Source organism: Helianthus annuus, chromosome 6, assembly GCF_002127325.2.
Source record: "Helianthus annuus cultivar XRQ/B chromosome 6, HanXRQr2.0-SUNRISE, whole genome shotgun sequence".
NCBI classification, from domain to species: Eukaryota; Viridiplantae; Streptophyta; class Magnoliopsida; order Asterales; family Asteraceae; genus Helianthus; species Helianthus annuus.
In genome coordinates, this window is record NC_035438.2 from 7363658 (window position 1) to 7387879 (window position 24222).

The 24222-nt window shown below is 34.3% G+C and overlaps 1 protein-coding gene across 32 annotated transcripts; it reads right to left on the reverse strand.

Annotated features, from left to right (window-relative positions):
• Nucleotides 1-775: 775 nt before the first annotated feature.
• On the reverse strand, nt 776-14281 carry LOC110864537. Of its 32 annotated transcripts, none has more exons than XR_004859971.1 (14): nt 14208-14281; nt 14014-14075; nt 13686-13767; nt 13440-13578; nt 13121-13186; nt 3519-3677; nt 3223-3447; nt 3100-3143; nt 2895-2995; nt 2700-2791; nt 2185-2253; nt 1375-1479; nt 1130-1281; nt 776-990 (listed from the first exon to the last, which is right to left on the reverse strand). XR_004859971.1 is itself a non-coding variant. In XM_035974352.1 (8 exons), the coding sequence occupies exons 2-7, from the start codon at nt 3113-3115 to the stop codon at nt 1240-1242; spliced, it is 357 nt and encodes a 118-aa protein (XP_035830245.1). In that variant the 5' UTR covers nt 3116-3139; nt 3223-3272; the 3' UTR covers nt 776-990; nt 1130-1239. The 32 variants fall into 32 exon arrangements, 1 of the variants encoding a protein (XP_035830245.1); XR_004859982.1 differs by having other exon boundaries at nt 13686-13781; nt 14208-14279; XR_004859974.1 differs by having other exon boundaries at nt 14014-14094; nt 14208-14279.
• Nucleotides 14282-24222: the final 9941 nt, after the last annotated feature.

Sequence of the window (24222 nt, forward strand, 5' to 3'; positions counted from 1 at the left end):
AGAAGGAGATTAAACTAAATAATAATTATCCATAAGATATTAAACTAATAATATTTAGTAGGAGGGTTATCTATAATATAAGATATTAAATTAAATAATATTTAGTACGAGGATTATCTATAATTAATTAGAAGAGATTAAATTAAAACAATAATTATCTATAAGAGATGATCTAATATGATGATAAGTGTCCTTAAAGTGGTTTCTTTTATTATATAGTTTAGACTAGGTTATAACCCGGAAACTTTCCGGGTAGGAAAATTTAATTTACAATAAATAAAAGTATATAAATAACATTTTTAACCTCTAAAATATCCTCTTTCCCTTATCTCCATCACAAATTTTTAATTCGGTTTCTTAAAGTTTTTCTAGTTGTAAAAAGCCATAAAAATATAGAAAAGCAAGATGAGTATATGTAATGTTTTTTTTTTGTATATATAAAGGATAGTTTATAACCACAACAACATAAAATGCGTCTCTCTTACGCGTCTTGCTTCAGCAACCACATAACCTGCAATAAATATTTGAGATCTTTCTATCACTACAATTCTTAAAGTGTTGAATCATAACTGTGTTATAAGTTTTGCCCTAGAAATTGATGATTCATGTTAGTTTCATAGAGATTCATGATCTAATCACACATGAAAGTGAGATCATGAAGTTATAATATGGTGATTTAGGGATGCATAGGACAAACTACATACATATCATAACAATTTGTACTTATTTGTAGCAGAAATGGCAACCAATCACATTATTAGATAATAAACCCTTGTAACGATAATGATGGAACAATCCACTTCTTTCAATTAAATAATCAAGTTATCATCCAAAGTAATGACACCAAACACAAAAATTAAATAACTTAACTATTTAAGTATATTAGAAAAAAAGAAAAAAAAAACAAATTAGAAGATTGTTGCTATATAACTGTGAGAGTTTCAATGTTAATCTTTCCAATTCACATGCTTCATTCTCCCACGACAACACCTAACAGTAAATGATAAAATTAAAATCAAGAAAATCACATAAATCAAGTAGGTAACATAGGGAAAATACAAACTACAAAGCTTCTTCTTAAACGTGATTAACATGAAAATGTAAGTTTGAATATCAAGAATTTTACAACCTTATGCAAAACATGATCAGGAGCACCATGGAGCAAAAGCCGTTATACATCATCATCCTCAGGAATCTCCTTTCCTTCTTCACGTGCAAGTTCTTTCCAAGCACTCAATTTTAAAGCTTGAGTACCCGACTGGCCGCCATACACAAATTCATCTTAAAAATCAAATAGAATAGTACGTTTAGTTTATCAATAAGTAAATCATTTAATTGGCTTGCATTATGGCCTACAAATATTCAAGAACTTACCATCACATTGTCCCATGAGAAAATAAGTCCATAAGCTTCATCAGGTTTCATCGCGTATCGAATCCATTTTAGAAAACCCTCTTGTAATCTATCATTTAAAAAATCCTGCAAGAAAACCAACCACAATCTTACATGTTTAGCTTCTATGAATAAAATTAACACATAATTACAAAGAAAATGTCATAATTTACTCATGTTTTTCCGAAACAAAGAGATAGAAATTGAAATCTTTAAATCAAATCACCAAATAATATGCTTAAGGATCAAATTTTCAATTCACAAGAAAGAAACAGGTTTGAATCAAAACTTAAAAGTGTAGCAACTACATTGGTTTAAAAAGCTTGTGGCGCTCCGATGCGCTTTGATGTGAAGCGTGAGCATCACGTATGCTAGGCATTCATTATTAAAAAAAAAATACTAAACACTTGATATATAATATTTAAACTTGTTAACTATTAAAAACAAAAAAAAATATTCTCATCATCTCTTGTTAGATTTGCTCAATCAATGGTCTAATGTGTTCAAATACTCAAACCCATTGCTCGATGAATGGTTAGATTTATTCAATCAGAATTGAAAAAACTCAGACCCATTGTAATTTTCTAATTTGTTTAAATATTGGTAAACTGCATAAGGTGCCACGTCATGTGACAACGCCCATCAACTACAGCGATGCGTCTCATCACAACATCATTTGTTGCGCTCATTATGCACTACTGACGCATGCATTTTAAAAACCAAGGAACACCTAACTCACACACCCTCAGAATATATCCACCAAGAGAGAGTAATACAGAGTAAAATACTTACAACATCAACTTTCAAGGGCCCATCTGGCCTAAAAATCTCAAACCCTTCCCCATATTCAGCTTCAATCACCTAAAAAACACAATTCACCTCAAGTGTTATGTAATGATATTAAAACATCAAAATGGTAAAAATTTTGCCAACCTGCACCTGATACATTCCTTAAAAATGGTGATTTCCTCATTCAAAGGACACTGAAATTCTAATATGTATATAAACATGGTTCTAGGGTTCTTTCACGATGTCAATAAATCTTTCTTTGCAATTAAATTACTTTTACTTGATTAAATCAAAATCCCCAATTTGGGTTCAAGACCCCTAATTTATAACCCCCTGATATTCAAAACATGTAGTAGATTTTAATAAATTTTTGTATATAAAACATAGAGGACATATTTGTCATACCAAATAAACTCAAATCACACATAATCGTGAATTCTTTTTGTCTGAACTTAAGATATAATCGAACAAAGATCAATAATTAAAAGTAAAGAAATAGATAGTTGATCGATGGTTACCAGTTGAAAAAGAAAACGAAAGATCTTGGCAGCGACGATTGAGAGAGAATCAAAACCATAGGTATTTAGTCCAAAGGAATATATTGTCAACACTATATATTATTGCAAACAACAGGTATTTAGCATATATTTTTGTGTGTTCGACAAAGAAATAAACACATTCACATTTAATTATAAAAAAAACTATAGAAGAACCTGATTGTAGTGACCCAAAATTTGTGACAGTGATTCATCAATTCGGTACTTGATTGGTTGAAGTTTTGGTTGCTGGAATCCATTATCTTCAAATCGATAGCCTTGGTGAAGGACAGATCACAATCGATGAAAATAAATTAGCCAATTGAGATGAAGAAATCGAAAATGATGAATGAAGGATGAAGAATCACCCTAACGTCGTTACCTTGAACCACAATCATCACATTACCCTAACTGAAGAAACCCTAACTGAATGAAAGATGAACAAAATAATGCATTAGGCCTCGTTAGATGAACTATAAGTACATATACAAATCAGTAATCTCACATTTTAGTCTTTGACGTAAAGGTAAACCCAACAGCCTGCCATAAAAGAGCATGTGAAAAGTTTAACCGTCATCATTTTTACAGTTCAGTGAATTAAAACTAAAAATCCATAAATATCAAAGAGAAGGATCAAGATGATTACTGTTCCCCATTCGCAATAGGACCAAGCACCAATAGGAACCAAGTCCAAGGAATCATTTAAACCTTCTACATAATCTCGCTTCACCTGCAAATGATATTATACCAATTGAGCATTAAAAATAATTTAACATGTACCGACTCATGAAACAAACAAACCTTTAACCAAGAATCCGAACACTTTGATGGGAGATAACCAGCTTCAACATCAAGAGATTTTACCATCATTCCTTCACATGAGGAATGGAAAGCTTCTTCAAAAAACAGGTTCATTTTAGTCACTATGGCTTCATTTTCCACGTAAGCATCTGCCTCCACCTACAACACCATGGTAATTTGTGAACAGTGTAAAAGAGTATAATGGATCAACAATTGGCAACATAACGGCTAGATCGTTACTGTTATTTGCTTGGAATATTCAAAATATCCTATCTTTTCTTCTGTAACATCCCAAAACCCGAATGTTTATAATTGCCATGTGTTCTTATATGACTTAGCACGAAACGAATAACTAGGTTATTTAACATAGTTAAGTGTGTGTGGGATTAGAAGTACTAAATGACTAAAGTTATACCCATTTATGCTTTAGTGGCTAACACATGGTGTAACACCCCAAAACTCGAACTATTTAGTTGCTAGAATGTTACTACATCTAAAAGAAGGAAATGTAATAACTAGGTTATTAAACCTAGTTAAGTGTTTTGTTTAAAACAAATAAGGATATGAAGTTGGGTTAAGTATGAACAAGGGACAAACATGAGGGGTTGAAAATGGGCAAAGAGAAAGGCAAAATATAAAACAAAAATTAAAATCATAAAAGCCCATTCTGGGCGTATGTGGGTTCGAGCAGAGGAGAAGAAAAGAGGGGGGAGCCCTCTCAAACCCTAAATCACAGAATCAGAGTGGAATTCAAGATTTAATCTTGTGCATGGACCCAAATACACAATCATCTAGCCCTAACAAACACATGGTAAGTTGTAATTTTGGATTTGATGATGTTTGTATGAATTGGGTTATGATCAAACTATGAAATTGTATGAAATTGTGCATGTAGAGGTGTTAGAATCACCATTTAGATTATGTGTTATGAACAGGTTCAATTAATTTGATGATTTAAAGTGAAACTCACAATTATGAATAAAAGTGGCGACATGGGTGTTCTACCCATGTCCAATTCTTGTTTGATGTACTTGTTCCTAGCTTGAAATAGGTTATGTGATGTTAGTCTAGGATTAATTCTATGAATGGAATGTGATTTTGAGCACTTTCTTAATGATTGGAATTTAGAAGGAGATGACTATGCCTAAACTAGTTGTAAACTATGCATAGTAGGTTGTATGCACACCAAGTGTTTGATGAAATGCTTAACTAGTGGTAATAGATGATATTGTGTCCGTGAAGAGTGTAAATTCCTAGCATAATGAGTTGGTTGTGTTAGTGTTAGTAAATATGCAAAAAGGAAGGTGTCTCGAGTGAATTTCATGTTTCAATTATAATAGTCATGTAATCGGTAAAAGATGGCATCTTAGAGGTCCATGAACCTTGTTGTTGTAAATGATACATATTATGTGATTCATTAGTTTGGTAATCATGAAAGTAATGTGTTGTAAGGGATGACATGTAGAATATTAATCGAAAGCATTGATGCTAGGACCATGTTTCAACGATTAGTCTAAATGTGAAAAGGTTAGGTGGATAGGATCACAAGTACGTGTGTTGATATTGAATGCTCGGAAGTCAACATGACATGAAAGCCGATTGTTGATGTGATTAATTACCATTGGCTTGTGGATTAACATTCATGTGTATGTAAATGTTAATGAAGGATAGGCCCTCGGAAATGTGGACTTATACCTTCGGAGTTAACAAGACAAGGGAAGCGGTATATCAAGTAAGAAGCATGGGGTCTATGAGGTAAGTGACTTTCGACTCACTTCTTAGTATACATAAGGATTTCTTGTTTGTAAATGAAGGGAAGCTATGTACGGTATGAAATAATTGAAAGTATTAAAATAAGCATTTAAGCGTAAACGGGACTTTATCACGTAAGGAACCCGTGATTTGAGTTTTATATGATAGGAGATATTGAAATAATGAATTTCATGAATTTAAAGTTCAAGTAAACATGTTGGTGTGATAAAATTATGAACGGGTCAATTCTTGGTAAAAATGGTAGTAAGCCAAAGACTTAAAAGTCTGAAATTTTATTAATTTGGATGTTGGATTTTAACTCCATAAGATGGAGAATTAAATTACGGACGCGTAGGAAAAAGAATCGGGTAAAACGGACAAGAAATGAGAAAGTTATGACCAAAACTGTAAAAATTCGTCATGCTGAAAGTTGCAGGTCTGAACCAGGCGCAAGGTTGCGCCCCCCTGGCACAAGGTTGCGCCCCTGACTGATGTCTTCTGTATTGCGCCAGAACTGGCACAAGGTTGCGCCAGATTGGTGTCTTCTTGCGCCAATTGCTGGTTCTTTCATATTTTTCGCATTCTTCAACTCTAAACTTGTGTGAAGGCTATCTAAATACGTTATATGCATTATATAACTATATGTAAGTATGTAAGCATGTACGTGTAGATGAGTTTATGTTTGCATGTATGTTTTCGGGTGTATGTAAATAGATGTATGACTATACATATATGAAAGTATGTATATATGTATTAAATGGGATTGAATGTACACAAAGGAATAAAGCTTGTGTGTATGTATGTAAGTAAGTATGTATGCATGTATGTATGTAGGTATGAGATGTGTATGAACATACGTGTGTAGGTACTTATCCATGAAGTAGGATTTGTTGTGCATGAAAGAAAGGATCTTGTATATATGCTTATATATATGGCTCTAACATGTTTGAATGGTCATGTTACTAATGGCGTGCCATGGTGGATGAAGTGTAACGCAGGAATAGCAAAGAAGTCTCACCGCGGGTCGTATGATCAGATGGAAAGCCGGAATGTAAAGAGTTAACGGAACGAAAATTAAACGTGAATGAATTTTACATGTTTATGATGCGTACTGACGTTTATGAATTTTATGTGGTGAGCGCAGGTAGTACGAGATACGAAGGATCTTCAAGGGATAGAGATCAAGGACCGAGTCACTAGTGAGATTGTACGGGAACGTTGATGTATATAATGTAGTAAACATAAGCTATGTTTTTACTTAATAAATAAGTCGATTGAGGGATCTATGTGAAGGAGTTATGTTAAAGTTAAATTTTAAATAAGTTAAGGTATTTATAATGAAAGAAATTTTATGGCTTAAACTTCCGCTGCGACTTTTTGTCAATTACGAGTTAGGGTCTTACAAGTTGGTATCAGAGCCCAGGTTTGAGGGAATCAAGTAACTGGAGGTAAATACTTGAACTCAAACCGGTGTGCTCTCGTGACCAAGAACCCGTACAACCTAAGACTCGATCGAGGCCTAAATGCAAAAGCGAATGTAAGTATGTATTAGATTATGTACTTGAAGGAAACTAATAGTGTGTTATGTGTAAGGTAAGCTTAAGAGTTTGAAGAGGGTGATCCGTGAATGCAGAATAGGATGAACGCCAAGGCGGGCGAAGGTGCACTAGGCAAATTAACCCAGGTACACAATACTAATATGTATGAGTACCGATGTCAAAATAAAAAGGAAAGGGTCTCCTTGGGAGGGTAATTATTAAACGAAAGACCATGATGTGGTCTTGGGGAAGTTTTAGAAATATGCACGAAACTGAAACCCATCTCTCGGGCATAAGGCGATGATTACACGAAGGCGCGAAACTAGTGTGTGGATTGCGCACCTGGCCAGTACGCAAGAAGCATATGACGTTCGTGAGACCGTGGCAATTATTGCAGGTATGCCCGGTAGAACGGGGTAGCAGGCGGGCGCTATGTTGTAGCGAATACGAAATAGCAAACCATTGCGGATTTGGTTATGCTAACGAAGGTTATGATAAGCTATGCGAGCCGACCGTTTCTAGCAAACAAGTCGAGCAAGAGTAAGCTACCATCCGTTTTGAACGGGTGACTTTGAATGCTCTTATGAATGCTAGAAGCTTAATCCGTTATACGGATAGAAAGAAGAATTTATGTTAAAAGTGAAAAAAAAAACCCCAATTACTTGGGTAGTCGAATGTGTATGCTCAACTCTCTTTGAGAGAGTGTTTATGCCAAACCCAATTACTTGGGTAGTCGAATGTGTATGCTTAACTCTCTTTGAGAGAGTGTTTATGCCAAACCCAATTACTTGGGTAGTCGAATGTGTATGCTTAACTCTCTTTGAGAGAGTGTTTATGCCAAACCCAATTACTTGGGTAGTCGAATGTGTATGCTTAACTCTCTTTGAGAGAGTGTTTATGCCAAACCCAATTACTTGGGTAGTCGAATGTGTATGCTTAACTCTCTTTGAGAGAGTGTTTATGCCAAACCCAATTACTTGGGTAGTCGAATGTGTATGCTTAACTCTATTTGGGAGTGTTTATGCCAAACCCAATTACTTGGGTAGTTGAATGTGTAAGAAAGAAGAAAGCTCATATGTGGATGGAACTAAAATGAAGTGATTATGATTCGACAACTGAGATGACTAACTTTAAAATCTTGTGTTGCATGTAGAAAATTATGGAATTGGTCTTTTATATAAAAGTGTTATGGAATGCATACTATATGTGAATGCAAGAGTTACGTAAGTGTACGATAAAATGTATACAATGTCGTCCGTATAGTCGATTATGATGTTACGGGCATATGTTGATAAGTTGATAGTTACCTATGGTTAATAGTTGACTCTTGGAAGTCAACAAGCACAAGAAGCATGATTTGACTCGTTATTGCAAAAGCAGGATTATAGGAAGTCGTTTGATACTTGTTATGTTAATATGTGTTAATTTTGATTACCCGATGAATTACGTGTGTTGGAGAGGATATGAAGTTGATTAGATGTTTTAATGCTTGTTAGTAATGACTAAGGAAAGTTAAGTATGAATTATGCGAATGATATGATTGTTACATGTACAAATAAGTATGCTAATAAGAGCGTGGTTTCGATGAAATGAAAGTATAGGAATCACGTCGTGACGGACTCAAGCATGAAAGGATAACGGGTCAAGAAAAGGCGAGGAATCGGATACGAGCACGGACGCATAAGGTAAGTGATTTCCGTAATCACTTCTTAGTTCAAGTAAGTAATAAAGTGTTGAAATTAATTAAATATGATGTTTGAGGTTAAATATGTAGGAAAGTCTTATGTCGTAAATGATGGAATTAAAGTCGACTGGAATGCCCTTGATGGGTATTTTGGGCAAACGGATTGTAACAAGTAGTTTAGAAACAAGTGATTGATTAGTGTAATGTCTTGGACAAGTACGGAAGCGAAGAGTATGGTCTTAGTATGCCATAAACCATTTAACGTGCAAATACCCTTAACGGGTCAAAACTAAGTATATGAACGATAATGTGTTAAGAGGATGCAAATTGTCTAAGAACTTATTATTTTATGATAGATGTCACTAATATTATTAGGTTTATAAGAGTTTATGGTAAAACAAACAAGTTGCGTTGATGAATGCATGAACGGGTCGAATTGTGGGTAAGAGGGTAATAAGCCGATAGCGTGTAAGTTAAGATTTTCCTTAAGGCGGTTATGGGATTTTAAGTTCATTTGATAGAATGTGAATTTACAAGTGGATGTAGGAAGAAACGGGAGGTTAAAAGGGTAAGCGGTTCGAAAGTTACGCGCGTTTTAGTGCGTACGAACGATGGAACGGAACTGCAGAAAAGTGGCGTTTCAAGAGGGCGTCGCCGACGGGCTCCCACCCCGTCGCCGACGGGCTCCCAAAACCACCACTTTGGCCGACGGCCTATTTAACTGGATACGGGAAAGTTGGGCGACGGGCATTTTAAGAAGCCGTCGCCGACGGGTATCCACCCCGTCGCCGACGGGTTATCTAGCCCGATTCTCTGATTTTGTCTTGTGTTGCATTTCCGAGTGATCCGTAACGCACCCCGGAGTATCACTCGATGATTCGTAAAGCCTCTCATGAGCATATAGGTATGCACCTTAGTAGATAAGCAAGTATGTACGTTTGTATGCATCTGTACACGTATATAGAAGTTATGTAAGTAAGGTATGTATGACCGTGGGTACGTTTATAGTAGGAAAGCTAGTTTTATGTACGCAAGTGAGTACGCACGAAGGTATGCACGTATGTAGGATTGCGTGAAGACATGTGATATGTATGTATGAGTAGTATGAAATGAATCGAATTATCCCGGATAGTAAATGTACAGATGTAATATGGTTAAGCAGGAAGCTAGAAACGAGTTATAACCTTAGGTCTATACGAGTGATAATTGTATGCACTTGGAAAAAGGTTCATCGAATGAAATGTTAAGTGATCGTATGTACTAGAAACTGGCAATATAAAATGAAAGACACTAATAAGAGCTCTGGATCAGACCCTGATTCGCGTGTGATTATGAAAGTTAATTACTAATCTAAGAAGATCACAATGCGTACGATCATAATTATAAATGAATTATGTTGTAATGTGCCCATTAAATTAGTACGTTAGAAAGGTAAGAGAAGGAACGAGGAAGGTTTCGGGGACGAAACCTTCTTTAAGGGGGGTAGATTTGTAACATCCCAAAACCCGAATGTTTATAATTGCCAAGTGTTCTTATATGACTTAGCACGAAACGAATAACTAGGTTATTTAACATAGTTAAGTGTGTGTGGGATTAGAAGTACTAAATGACTAAAGTTATACCCATTTATGCTTTAGTGGCTAACACATGGTGTAACACCCCAAAACTCGAACTATTTAGTTGCTAGAATGTTACTACATCTAAAAGAAGGAAATGTAATAACTAGGTTATTAAACCTAGTTAAGTGTTTTGTTTAAAACAAATAAGGATATGAAGTTGGGTTAAGTATGAACAAGGGACAAACATGAGGGGTTGAAAATGGGCAAAGAGAAAGGCAAAATATAAAACAAAAATTAAAATCATAAAAGCCCATTCTGGGCGTATGTGGGTTCGAGCAGAGGAGAAGAAAAGAGGGGGGAGCCCTCTCAAACCCTAAATCACAGAATCAGAGTGGAATTCAAGATTTAATCTTGTGCATGGACCCAAATACACAATCATCTAGCCCTAACAAACACATGGTAAGTTGTAATTTTGGATTTGATGATGTTTGTATGAATTGGGTTATGATCAAACTATGAAATTGTATGAAATTGTGCATGTAGAGGTGTTAGAATCACCATTTAGATTATGTGTTATGAACAGGTTCAATTAATTTGATGATTTAAAGTGAAACTCACAATTATGAATGAAAGTGGCGACATGGGTGTTCTACCCATGTCCAATTCTTGTTTGATGTACTTGTTCCTAGCTTGAAATAGGTTATGTGATGTTAGTCTAGGATTAATTCTATGAATGGAATGTGATTTTGAGCACTTTCTTAATGATTGGAATTTAGAAGGAGATGACTATGCCTAAACTAGTTGTAAACTATGCATAGTAGGTTGTATGCACACCAAGTGTTTGATGAAATGCTTAACTAGTGGTAATAGATGATATTGTGTCCGTGAAGAGTGTAAATTCCTAGCATAATGAGTTGGTTGTGTTAGTGTTAGTAAATATGCAAAAAGGAAGGTGTCTCGAGTGAATTTCATGTTTCAATTATAATAGTCATGTAATCGGTAAAAGATGGCATCTTAGAGGTCCATGAACCTTGTTGTTGTAAATGATACATATTATGTGATTCATTAGTTTGGTAATCATGAAAGTAATGTGTTGTAAGGGATGACATGTAGAATCTTAATCGAAAGCATTGATGCTAGGACCATGTTTCAACGATTAGTCTAAATGTGAAAAGGTTAGGTGGATAGGATCACAAGTACGTGTGTTGATATTGAATGCTCGGAAGTCAACATGACATGAAAGCCGATTGTTGATGTGATTAATTACCATTGGCTTGTGGATTAACATTCATGTGTATGTAAATGTTAATGAAGGATAGGCCCTCGGAAATGTGGACTTATACCTTCGGAGTTAACAAGACAAGGGAAGCGGTATATCAAGTAAGAAGCATGGGGTCTATGAGGTAAGTGACTTTCGACTCACTTCTTAGTATACATAAGGATTTCTTGTTTGTAAATGAAGGGAAGCTATGTACGGTATGAAATAATTGAAAGTATTAAAATAAGCATTTAAGCGTAAACGGGACTTTATCACGTAAGGAACCCGTGATTTGAGTTTTATATGATAGGAGATATTGAAATAATGAATTTCATGAATTTAAAGTTCAAGTAAACATGTTGGTGTGATAAAATTATGAACGGGTCAATTCTTGGTAAAAATGGTAGTAAGCCAAAGACTTAAAAGTCTGAAATTTTATTAATTTGGATGTTGGATTTTAACTCCATAAGATGGAGAATTAAATTACGGACGCGTAGGAAAAAGAATCGGGTAAAACGGACAAGAAATGAGAAAGTTATGACCAAAACTGTAAAAATTCGTCATGCTGAAAGTTGCAGGTCTGAACCAGGCGCAAGGTTGCGCCCCCCTGGCACAAGGTTGCGCCCCTGACTGATGTCTTCTGTATTGCGCCAGAACTGGCACAAGGTTGCGCCAGATTGGTGTCTTCTTGCGCCAATTGCTGGTTCTTTCATATTTTTCGCATTCTTCAACTCTAAACTTGTGTGAAGGCTATCTAAATACGTTATATGCATTATATAACTATATGTAAGTATGTAAGCATGTACGTGTAGATGAGTTTATGTTTGCATGTATGTTTTCGGGTGTATGTAAATAGATGTATGACTATACATATATGAAAGTATGTATATATGTATTAAATGGGATTGAATGTACACAAAGGAATAAAGCTTGTGTGTATGTATGTAAGTAAGTATGTATGCATGTATGTATGTAGGTATGAGATGTGTATGAACATACGTGTGTAGGTACTTATCCATGAAGTAGGATTTGTTGTGCATGAAAGAAAGGATCTTGTATATATGCTTATATATATGGCTCTAACATGTTTGAATGGTCATGTTACTAATGGCGTGCCATGGTGGATGAAGTGTAACGCAGGAATAGCAAAGAAGTCTCACCGCGGGTCGTATGATCAGATGGAAAGCCGGAATGTAAAGAGTTAACGGAACGAAAATTAAACGTGAATGAATTTTACATGTTTATGATGCGTACTGACGTTTATGAATTTTATGTGGTGAGCGCAGGTAGTACGAGATACGAAGGATCTTCAAGGGATAGAGATCAAGGACCGAGTCACTAGTGAGATTGTACGGGAACGTTGATGTATATAATGTAGTAAACATAAGCTATGTTTTTACTTAATAAATAAGTCGATTGAGGGATCTATGTGAAGGAGTTATGTTAAAGTTAAATTTTAAATAAGTTAAGGTATTTATAATGAAAGAAATTTTATGGCTTAAACTTCCGCTGCGACTTTTTGTCAATTACGAGTTAGGGTCTTACATCTTCACCAAACAAATCTTTCAGATCCGAGATAAACAAAATAATGCATTAGGCCTCGTTAGATAAACTATAAAAACATATACAAATCAGTAATCTCACATTTTCTCCTTTGACGCAAAGCTAAACCCAACAGCCTGCCATAACGCTCTGATTTATAGATGCCACCTGCTAATTCCAAACAAATCTTTCAGATCCGAGATAAACAAAATAATGCATTAGGCCTCGTTAGATAAACTATACAAACATATACAAATCAGTAATCTCACATTTTCTCCTTTGACGCAAAGCTAAACCCAACAGCCTGCCATAACGCTCTGATTTATAGATGCCACCTGCTAATTCCATAATATCAAAACTTAAATTCAAAGAAAAACATTAAAATTATTAAAGTAAATTCATAATTACATGCAAGGGTGTTCTTTATTCAAATCAAACTCGAAAACCCAAAATCCGGTCCGATTCGAATAACAAATTAGAATTTCGAATATCAAAATCGGATCCTTACCCGAAATGAAACACCCGAAATGGTATCAATATTAATTATTTTCATAAATAGTATATCCAAAATCAACCTTCCATACTTACATCATCAAAATCCAAGCTTACATACATCCTGTCATAAGCAACCATTCGCTGGTTTAGGTGGGTTGTCCAAATAGTGGCAGCCTCCACTTGAACAACCATCATCAGTAATCATCAATAGGTGTTGATGTATCCTTTACTACTGTAATACATTAAGCATTTATCACAAAAAAAAAAAAAAACAAATGGACTAATTAAATAGGTGTACACAATATTACAAATTCAGAACCAATATATTCTATTAAGTACCTGTTGTCCACAAATCTCGAGTGACCTTCTTGAAACACGATCTGCAACACCGTCCTCAGCAAAGGTCACAAAGCCGAACCCCCTGTGACCATATCTCTTAATCACATAATTATTAAGCATCAATCAATTTCGAAACTAAAAAACCCTAAACTCAAAAATCACGATACTCACAACAAAACCTGTAGAAATCAAACACCAAAATCCATAAATAGATACGATTGTATGACCTGAAAAAAACGAAGATGAAGTTTTCAGTTAGGGTTTACAGGGAGAAAAGGAGAGAAAGTTAATCAAACACCAAAATCCATAAATAGATACGATTGCTAACCTGATCTAAAATCGGAATTAGGGTTTGAATCGGTGGGAGAAGAACATACCGATGAGCAAAATCTGTGGCGGATTCAACGATCTTGAAACATTAGAAACATCACAGAGTTACAAAGATTGAAGATATCGTACCTGATTCGTGGATTGATTGGAGAAGAATATATGATTAGAACAGAAGTGAAAGGATTTCATTACCAAGGGATTGAATCGATTAACTGCAGAGATTGATGGATTACAAAGAGCGTATGAGTATCCACAAAGCGGCGTGAGAGAAGAATGAGAGATTTAGGGTTTGAGAACAATTATATATGATCCAAATAAGGTGTGTTTGAAAACCCAATAATTTGACCCGAAAATTGCCGGATCCCGCGTCCAACTTATGATTTGGTTTGTGTATTGAGAATTGGACATTTTCCCTCCCAAAATGAAGGTTCACTAAACAAATGGTTGCCACATCATCAAATTGGCTTCACCATCCAAGGACAAATAGCCCAAATCATCTCATTTATTAATATATATAGATTTAGATTAGATTATTATTATTATTATTATTATTATTATTATTATTATTATTATTATTATTATTATTATTATTATTATTATATAACAATTTGTGTAGTCATTAACTACAGTACATCATATGATTGGTCCAGCTGTCTAACACATGAGTAGTCCACGTTTTGCATCCTCACCGCTGGTGGTAGTCTGGTACCTCGGTACTTGCAAAGTTGCAAGTGTGGAGGGTGACCATATACCGCCACCGCTGCTGGAGTGGGGAAGCTCCGATGAAAAAAATGAACAGAAAGATGGAGGTGCGTGAGGGTGATGGAAGCTCCATCTTCACAACACCACGACCACCCACTGAAAACCACCTCCACCAATCCCGTCAAACCTCCATCACCACTAACCTCCGTCAACCACCGTTCCATATCCACTGCACGTCATTCACCACCCCGCAACCTCCACCGCAAGCCTCACCATCGACCACTGTACCCTTCAGCCACAGCAACCACCATTCACCCCTTCACCACCGTTACCCACTAACAGTCGCACGCCACCGCTCACCTGAACTGCTGCCACCTGCAACACCCCCTTAACCGTCGCCATTCACCATCTTCACTCACCGTAAAGAGAAATCAAGATAGAATAACCGACAAAGTAGAAAGTTCACCATCTCCGGTCGTCCACATCCCTTTAATTGTGGTTTTTGTTTTCCCGATTACATGCGTTTCGTAAAGACACAGATAAGGAGTATACGGATGATGTTTTGATGGCTCCATCACCGTTTTAATCCGTTTAGAAAAATGACGGTGGTATTAGTGATAACATGGTTTTTGAACCTGTTGTTTTGAATCTTGTGTACAGGATATTACGTGTCACACTATTAATTAACTTAATTTAGATTTTAATCAAAGACACAAAGTGACACGGTTTCAAAAAGAGAAAATTACCTAAATAGCCAAGAAAAGGTTTGACTTACCAAAATAGCCACCTCATGAGTCTTTGGAAAGGGGCATCACGGATTCAAATGCGTGGGATGCCTCTTTCAAGACCTCTCATGCATCTTTAAATATGGAAATGACACGTGTCTCATTGATTAGGTAGACTCCTCCAATGCCTCAGGCAGACTCATCCAATGCCTCAGGCAGACTCATCCAATGCCTCAACAGACTCATCCAATGCCTTCATCCAATGCCTTAGCAGACTCATCCAATGCCTCAACAGACTCCTCCAATACTTTAAGAAAATACTTTAAAATATTTTAAAAAATACTAAAAATATTTTTTTTTAACTTTTAAAAAAATTACTTTTTAAAATTTATATACGTAAAGATATCTTGGCTAATTTTAAGAAAATATATAAAAAATTTAAAAAAAAATACTTTAATAAAATATTTAAATTAATTTTTTCAATTATTTTTTTAAAATTAAAAAAATATTTTAAATTTATATACGTAAAGATATCTTTAAAATACTTAAAAAAATATTATACGTATATAAATTTAAAAAGTATTTTTTTTTAAATTAAAAAAATATATATTTAAAAAAATATTTTTAGTATTTTTTAAAATATTTTAAAGTATTTTCTTAAAATATTTGGAAGAGTCTGCCTGAGACATTGGAAGAGTCTGTTGAGGCATTGGATGAAGGCATTGGATAAGTCTGCTGAGGCATTGGATGAGTCTGCCTGAGGCATTGGAGGAGTCTACCTAATCATTGAGACACATGTCACTTTCATATTTAAAGATGCATGAGGGGTCTTGAAAGAGGCATCCCGCGCATTTGAATCCGTGATGCCCATCTCCAAAAACTCATGAGATTTGTTAACTTTTTCTTGGCTATTTTGGTAATTTTCTCTTTCAAAAATAGTATTGCAATACTTTGAATTTATTTGTTAACTTTCGTTGGCAAATGACAATCACTCTTTGAGTTTTAAAGTTACAAATTATAAATATACGTATGAATTAGTAATACTGTTATAAATATATTATATGTAATTTTTTTTTGAACGGTAACTTTCTTTTTTAGTGACCTAATGTCACACCGTCTAAACGATGACCCTAGCCAATATCTGTCCAGACTACGTTGTCTTAATCGGGCCCCCGCTGGGTTGGTCGGAGTTGGTTACGGCGTTACCCCAGAACCGTACTGCCTCCACACGAGTTGCCTCGTTGAAGTAACAACCGGATGAAAACCGGGGTGCGGCTCAGGATCGAACCCCCCTCGGTGGGTTTGTCACCATCATTGCCCAACCACTGAGCATAAGCCCATGGTAATATCCATCCCAATATGACACAAGTGGGAATTGAACTTGAGTCTCCGTTGGAAAACCCAAGTCTCCTACCACTAGAACACAAATGGAGGATACGTATATTATATGTATGATGATACGAATTAGTAATGTTGATGAATACTATAGCATTAGTTAAATATATCAAAATGTGTGGTCCTCTTTGTTTAATATAGCGTTTACTTCCCTATCTTACATCTAGGTGTTCAAATGTTTTATTTTTGTTAATGGATCACCATCCCATTAATTCATCATAGCGATTTACATGAAATGCATTTGAGTATATCTTAAATCTCTCACTAACCAAGTTCTTATTGTATTTTAAGACTAAAACTCTCCCGTTACGTTTAATTCAGTTACATGCCTTTTAAGAAACTATGATTTATGATTTTCTATTTTAGTTATACCACCGTACAAATAAAAGTTTTATTTAAAATTTAACGGTCAAATGTAATGGAGTCTTTTTTTTGTCGTGACGAACTATATCGATACCGTGCGAAAAACTTTCGTAGCGATACATAGTACTTTTTATAGCGTAAGCTATATCGAGTGTCGGTACTGTGACGAACCGAACTGATATCGCTCCAACAGTATCGGTACCACATTGATTCCAATTAAACAAGATATTCACTTTTATGGTTTTCCATATATAGATGTAAACACGTGTCCATATCCATTTGGGCATATCATGAGTTTTTTGGGTTTTATCTTTCAGTTGCTATAACAAGTGTCGTATCGTTTCGATACCATAATAAATTGAACCAATACCTATCGAATTCCTGCGCAACGCGCAGGGGAATACCAGTTATTATTACTAGGTGTAGGTGTTTTGAAACATGTGTCCCACGATCAACATGGAAAAGATAAATTATGTAAACTACGAACAATAGATATAATTCACGATCAACGTGATTTTGTAACATTATGTGATTATATTCCAGTATGTAATTACATAATATGCATTTTATTCTTGAAACAAATGTAACATTGCGTGATTTTAACTACCAAACCCACTAAGTGATTACGTACATCATAACTAGAATAATAAAAAAAAAAAAAACACGTAATACATAACATTTCACAGAATGCCTAATATTTCAGGTCTAAAACGTATAAGTATAAATGTAACAAAAAACATTAACCAGTCAACATATAATAACCACATAATGCTTTATATTACAAATTTAATCAGGTAATAAAACATAAAAAATTAAGTTTTTATCACTAAATGTCTAAATGTATAATCACGTAATAAGCATAATTGTAATAACATCAATTATAACAAAACATATTGAACGTGTAATCATGTAATGATTTATATTGAACGTGTAATAACGTAATCACGTATCCTGTAAAAAAAATTAAATTAAGAAAACTATAGCAATAGCCTTCTCAAATTAAATAGAATGAAAATGTTTGTTAATACGGTATTTAAAAAAATATATTATCATGAAAAAAAGTTATAGTCGTAAATCATAAAGGAAGTGGTTTTATAATTCAACAATATTGGATTTTCCTAAAATACCATTGTCTTTGAATCTCTTCTACACTTTGCACGATTTAGTCCTCTTGTACAATAATCATTCCCTAGTATGTTAAGCTTATTTCTACAATAACCTTACCCATAGATTTTATTATAGATTGTGTCATATCTAATATGATATATTATACCGGATACGATGCATTAAATCAAACGAAAGTTACTGAATGCCAATGCTCTGTAATAGATAACAGTGGCGGAGTTTGAACTTTAATTGGGGGGGGGGGTGTTAAAGAGAAAAATAGGGGTGACGGACTCAGTACATATAATTTAAAAAAATTGGTAAAATTTACAATATGAAGCGAAAAATTGGTAAAATTTACAATTCGAAGTGAAAAACAGAGGTGGGCGAGGACCCCATGTACAAACAAAGCTTCGCATATGACAGTCAAGTCTAAGAGACAAATATTTAAAATAAGGGGCAAGCAAATAGTCGAATTGAAAGGGTATGGTCCCAAATCTCGCGCCGACATGCGCAACAACAAGCTTGTGTCGTGCGTGGAAGGCCATACCCAAAACAGGTGAACTTAATATTTAGTCACCTTCAAGAGATTCGCGCAAGCCTCTATGGCGCAAGCCTGTGCATGCCAGTAAGGCAAAGGACAACCAGTACAAGTGACAGAGCATGTGAGTGTGACCAATAGGCGCACGCCAGGCTGTGTCCAGTGGAGCCTCACGATGAACAATCGTGGAGGAGACCAGAAGTACAAAAAGACATTGGCGTGTCACCAATCACCGTGCGTCATTCACTGCTCCATGATCTCCATTAACCGTTGATGCCAGACCCGACAATAAAGACAACTACCAGGCCACGTGGATCTAATCATCGTGCACCATCTTCCCATTTGTCTGCAAACACTAACGGTTGTGTCTAGGGGGACAAATGAGATATTCCTTGTTGTAGACATCGAGCCTAAGGCCCATCAGCCCATCTTATTCGTTAATCTCTTCGGCTATAAATAGAGGACTTCAGCTCCAGGTTTAAGAATCGCTCTTTTACTCTCTCACTTAACACACACACTTATTATTCCCGAAACAAGTTCTTATTCTCACGTCTGAGGGTGGTTACAAGAAGAACCTCCAAATCATCCTATTTGTAACGAGTTTCACGATATTGTGTTGTTTTGCAGGATCGAGCAGTCATTAGGCGAGAAAGAAAAAGGATTAACCCTGTTTGAACGAGACTAATCCCACAAGTTAACCTTCGAATTAATTTAGTGTTTCTTCACGAATTGTATCTTGTTCACTTATGTATTTCTTAGAGGGAATATTGGATTTTAATAATCTTAACTATTTGTCGTTGGCCGCCAACATTCCCAACTTCAAAAATAACCACTGGCAGTCCCAAGTATTAACATATTGGCCTCCAATGGACCCTGACTAACAGAAACCTAACGTTGTTAGTCTCCGGTCGCTGGAAAAACGTTTTTTTTTTGCCGGAAAATTAAACATTTCCGTCCCAAACCTCTTTGTAAACTTATTACGGACCTTTAGGAACATTTTTCTAGTAAAAGTCCCAATTATTGAAGTCGCCGGAAAACTCCTTGTTCATCTGAAAACCACTTATTGGCTGGAAAACTCAACTTTTTATCGGAAAACTCAACATTTTCATTCCAAACCTCTTTGTAACCTTAGATCGGACCTTTAGAAACCTTTTTCTGGCCAAAAACAGTTTTCCGGCGACCGAAGACTAACGGCATTAGGGTTCTGTTAGTCAAGGTCCATTGATGGCCAATATGTCAATAGTTGGGACTGTCAGTGGTTATTTTTTTAAGGGCATGTTTGGCTAAGCTTTTCCAACCAACTTATTGGCTTATTGACTTATCAAAAAGCCAATAAGCAGTTTTTAGTGTTTGGCAAATGGAAAAGTGCTTTTTAAAATGACTTTTTAATATGAAGGAAAAGGAGTTTTTGAAAAGTTAAAAGATAGTGACTTCTTGATCAGCTTATAGCTTTTCAAACAACAAATTACCAATATACCCCTTATTTTTTAACATCCCTTATGAAAGAATGCCCCTTTTAGTCATTTTACATCAATAAGCTAAGCCAAACATTTTTTAAAAAACAACTTATTGACTTATTGGCTTTTCCCACCACATAAGCCAAACACTTTTTTTAAAAACTCCTTTTCAAAAAGTCTTTTTTCCCAAAAGTCCTTTTTGACTTAAATAAGCTTAGCCAAACATGCCCTAAGTTGAAACTGTTAACGGCCAATGACGACGAATAATTGGAATTATTAAAATTCAATATTCCTTCTTAGAGTTGCATAGATGAGACAAATAAATCTTTGGGGGTTTGTTTGGGCATACCCTCAACCAATGAGGGCCGAATAGTTTAGTAATTATTCCAGAATTCTTTTAAGAATATGCTCCGTTTGATATACTTGCAATTCTACAATTTGTAAAAATCAAAAAATAAAATGAGGAAATTCCAAAATAAATTACATGAACGAGAATTACAACAATTAGTCATTTTATAGCCCCTAAAGTATAAAATCCTTCACAGTTAGGTCATGCGTAGTGAGGTTTTTAGGTGTTTTCCCCTAAAAAACGGTCCAAAACGCCCATCTCCCACCCTCGGGGCCTTTTTTCACCAAATTTGCTTTTGGCATACTTTTTTCCACGCCCTGGTTCACTTGTTTTGGCCAATCACCCTTGATCTTCCTTTTGTTTGTCCAATAAGATTTTTTATGGTTTTTTATTTAATTTTTTTACACCTCTTTTAACATAATGCTCAATTGCTGACTGGGCAGCCACATGGCACAAAACGTCCAAAGATAAAAGCATTACCACTAGGGGTGTGCAAAAAACCGAATTAACCGAACCATAACCGAAAAAACCGAACCAAATAAAAAACCGGTGGGTCGGTTAATGGTTTTTTTGAAAACCGAAAGTAGCGGGTCGGTTATGGTTATCATTTTTTCCATACCAAACATAACCGAACCGAACCGACATGTAATAACTCTTTATAGGATTTAGGACTTTTCACCATACTTTTAATATTTGATGTTTTTTACTAAAGATTTTAGTACTTATGGGTTTTTCATATCATTTTGTGGTTTGGTTGAATGTTTATTTGAATTTATGGAATGTATCATATCACTTTATTTGAATATTCGCTAATAATAATTGGTATTAATATTATAGATTATATATACTTTTTTAATATTATGTAAATACTAATATATACAAATATGCAATAACAATTTATTCTATGTTAAAAAAAATTAAGCTATTTTTAGCTCAGCTAAATACACGGTTAACCACTCATAACCGACCCGCTATAACCATCAAAACGAATAACCATAACCACCATAACCGATCGGTTATGGTTATGGTTATCCAATAACCGAATCGCGGTTATGGTTATGGTTATCCAATAACCGAATCATGTTTATGGTTATGGTTTTTGGTCAAAACCGATCCATGCACACCTCTAATTACCACTACAGATAGTCTTAACACTTTTATAGACTTCTTGTCTCTTACACCTAGTGCATATACTTTTTTTTTGTTTACTATTGTATCTAAATTCTAATGATTTTAATAAATGTTATGTATCATTCTCTACTTTAATTTAATAATAATATTATTAATATTTAATACAGGCAAATTGGAAATAAATAATCTCACTTTTTTAACTTTGGTCAATAATAACCCTAACTTTAGCCAATAATAATCCTAAGTCAGTTATTAGCTGATAATAATCCGAACTCGTCAATTTTTGTTTTTGTAAAATAGTCAGCCGTTAAAATAGCTTAACGGAGTTAAGTTTTTTTTTCCGAATTACAAACCGATGTTTTAGGACTTTTGATCAGACGAGGATATGAGTCGATTGATGTAAAACTTACATCGAAATTGTGCTCGAAATGACTTGATTTTTGTTCATTGGAATTTAAACACCCGAATTGAAGCACCGTTTTCGTGGGTTGAGGGCAGTATTTTGAGGTAAATTTTACATGAATCGGCTCGTATCCTCGTTCTGATCAAACGCCCTAAAACATCGGTTTGTAATTCGGAAAAAAACTTAACTCCGTTAAGCATTTTAACGGCGAACTATTTTACAAAATAAATTGACCAGTTCGTATTATTATCGGTTAATAACTGACTTGGGATTATTATCGGCCAAATTGAGAAAATTGAGATTATTTATTTCCAATTTGCCTTTAATAGTTTAATATAATATTATTAAACATAATAACATATATAGACTAGGTAAACAATATCAATTGTAAATGTATTTTTTTTATAACAAACGATTAAAACCCCGATCAAACATTATTACATATTCTATCATGTGTAGCTTAAAAAACTATAAAATACAAATTAATTATAATCTATAACTAGGTGGTGTTCTCCGCGTGCTCTGCTGCGGGCTTTCGGCAGGTATCGGTTTGGTTTGGTTCGTCAAAGTATCGGTATGATTCCGACACTCAATAGAGTACGCGAAGATACATGCACGTCTGGAAAACCAAAAAATAATATAGCTTATGGTACTAAAAATGTTCTATTGGGATACGTCAGAAAAACCATATTAACAAATACTCTACCAATAACGATGTTCTTTAGACGACAACAGTTCAGTTCATCGTGGTAAAGAACAACTATATAGACACGTTCGAATTACACTTTTATCGAATAATAGACAAAATATAAGCATGTCGTAAAAGTATATACGAAAATAAGAAAAAAGAAATGCTTAAAAGCAATATAAATAATAGTAACAATAAGAATAAAATAGTTGAATACTAAAAATAAAGAAATAAATGTAACAATCATTGTTCATGTAGTTGAATTTTGTTATAGTATATATAGTCAAATTTATATCGACACGTATTAGAAAGTTGAGAGGGTAAAAAAAATCTAAGGAACCAAATATAACTACCATACACCGTACTAATTGGTAAACAAACGCTGACCAAATTAGAAAAAAAAAAACGTAAAATAAAAACTAATAAAAAAGAATCCAAAAGTTTATTGTAAAAAAACTAAATAAATAAAAACACCCACAAAGGAAAAAAAAAATACTATTCACCACCTTGTTTTGAATTAATATATATAAAGAATTATACTATTAGGGGAAGGTTCAAATGAAAACCACTAGTTAACGCGAAAACTCGAAAACTAATTAAAAAAAGCCAAAAAAACATGCAAAAAAATTTTTTTTTTAAAAATTTTTTTTTTCAATCAAATTTTCGCAGGTTTTTTTATTAAAAAAAAAAAAATTTCAAAAAAAAAAAAAAAAAAAATTTTTTTGTGTAGTGCACATGTGTAATACTGCACATGTGTCTGTGTACTACACATGTGTATTATTACACATGTGCACTACACAAATTTTTTTTTTTTTTTTTTTTTTTGAAAAAAAGTTTTTTTTTATATATAAAAACTAGCGATTTTTATTAAAAAAATTGAAAAAAAAAAAAAAAAAATTTTTTTGTGTGTTTTTTAGGCTTTTTTTAGTTAGTTTTCGAGTTTTCGCGTTAAAAGTGGTTTTCATTTGAACCATCCCCTATACTATTATACTATTAAATTATAAAAATTCAGTTCATTATACATTTAATTTTTTTCACCGTGAATTTGTGGGGTCAAATGACTAACTGATTAGGAACATAAAGAAGTCTCTAATATCTACACTCTCTTTCAATTTATTAATAATATTATTAATATTTAACTTGTTTAATATACGGGTTTATTTAACCCGTATAGTGTAATACACGGATTTATTTAAAGATATAAGTTTTTATTGCTTAGTATATAAAACTATATTTATTTAACCCGTATAATACACGGGGTTCAAACCTAATATATTAATATAACCTAAAAAAGAATGCCAATATATACAAAAAATTATAAATATAATAAATTTGTTTTAGTTGTCGTG

Coding starts and splice junctions, on each gene's coding strand:
- LOC110864537 (XM_035974352.1), bottom strand. Junction 2,254..2,699: donor TTCGTTTTCTTTTTCAACTG/GTAACCATCGAT, acceptor TGTGTTTTTTAG/GTGATTGAAGCTGAATATGG. Junction 1,480..2,184: donor GGCCCTTGAAAGTTGATGTT/GTAAGTATTTTA, acceptor GTTTTCTTGCAG/GATTTTTTAAATGATAGATT.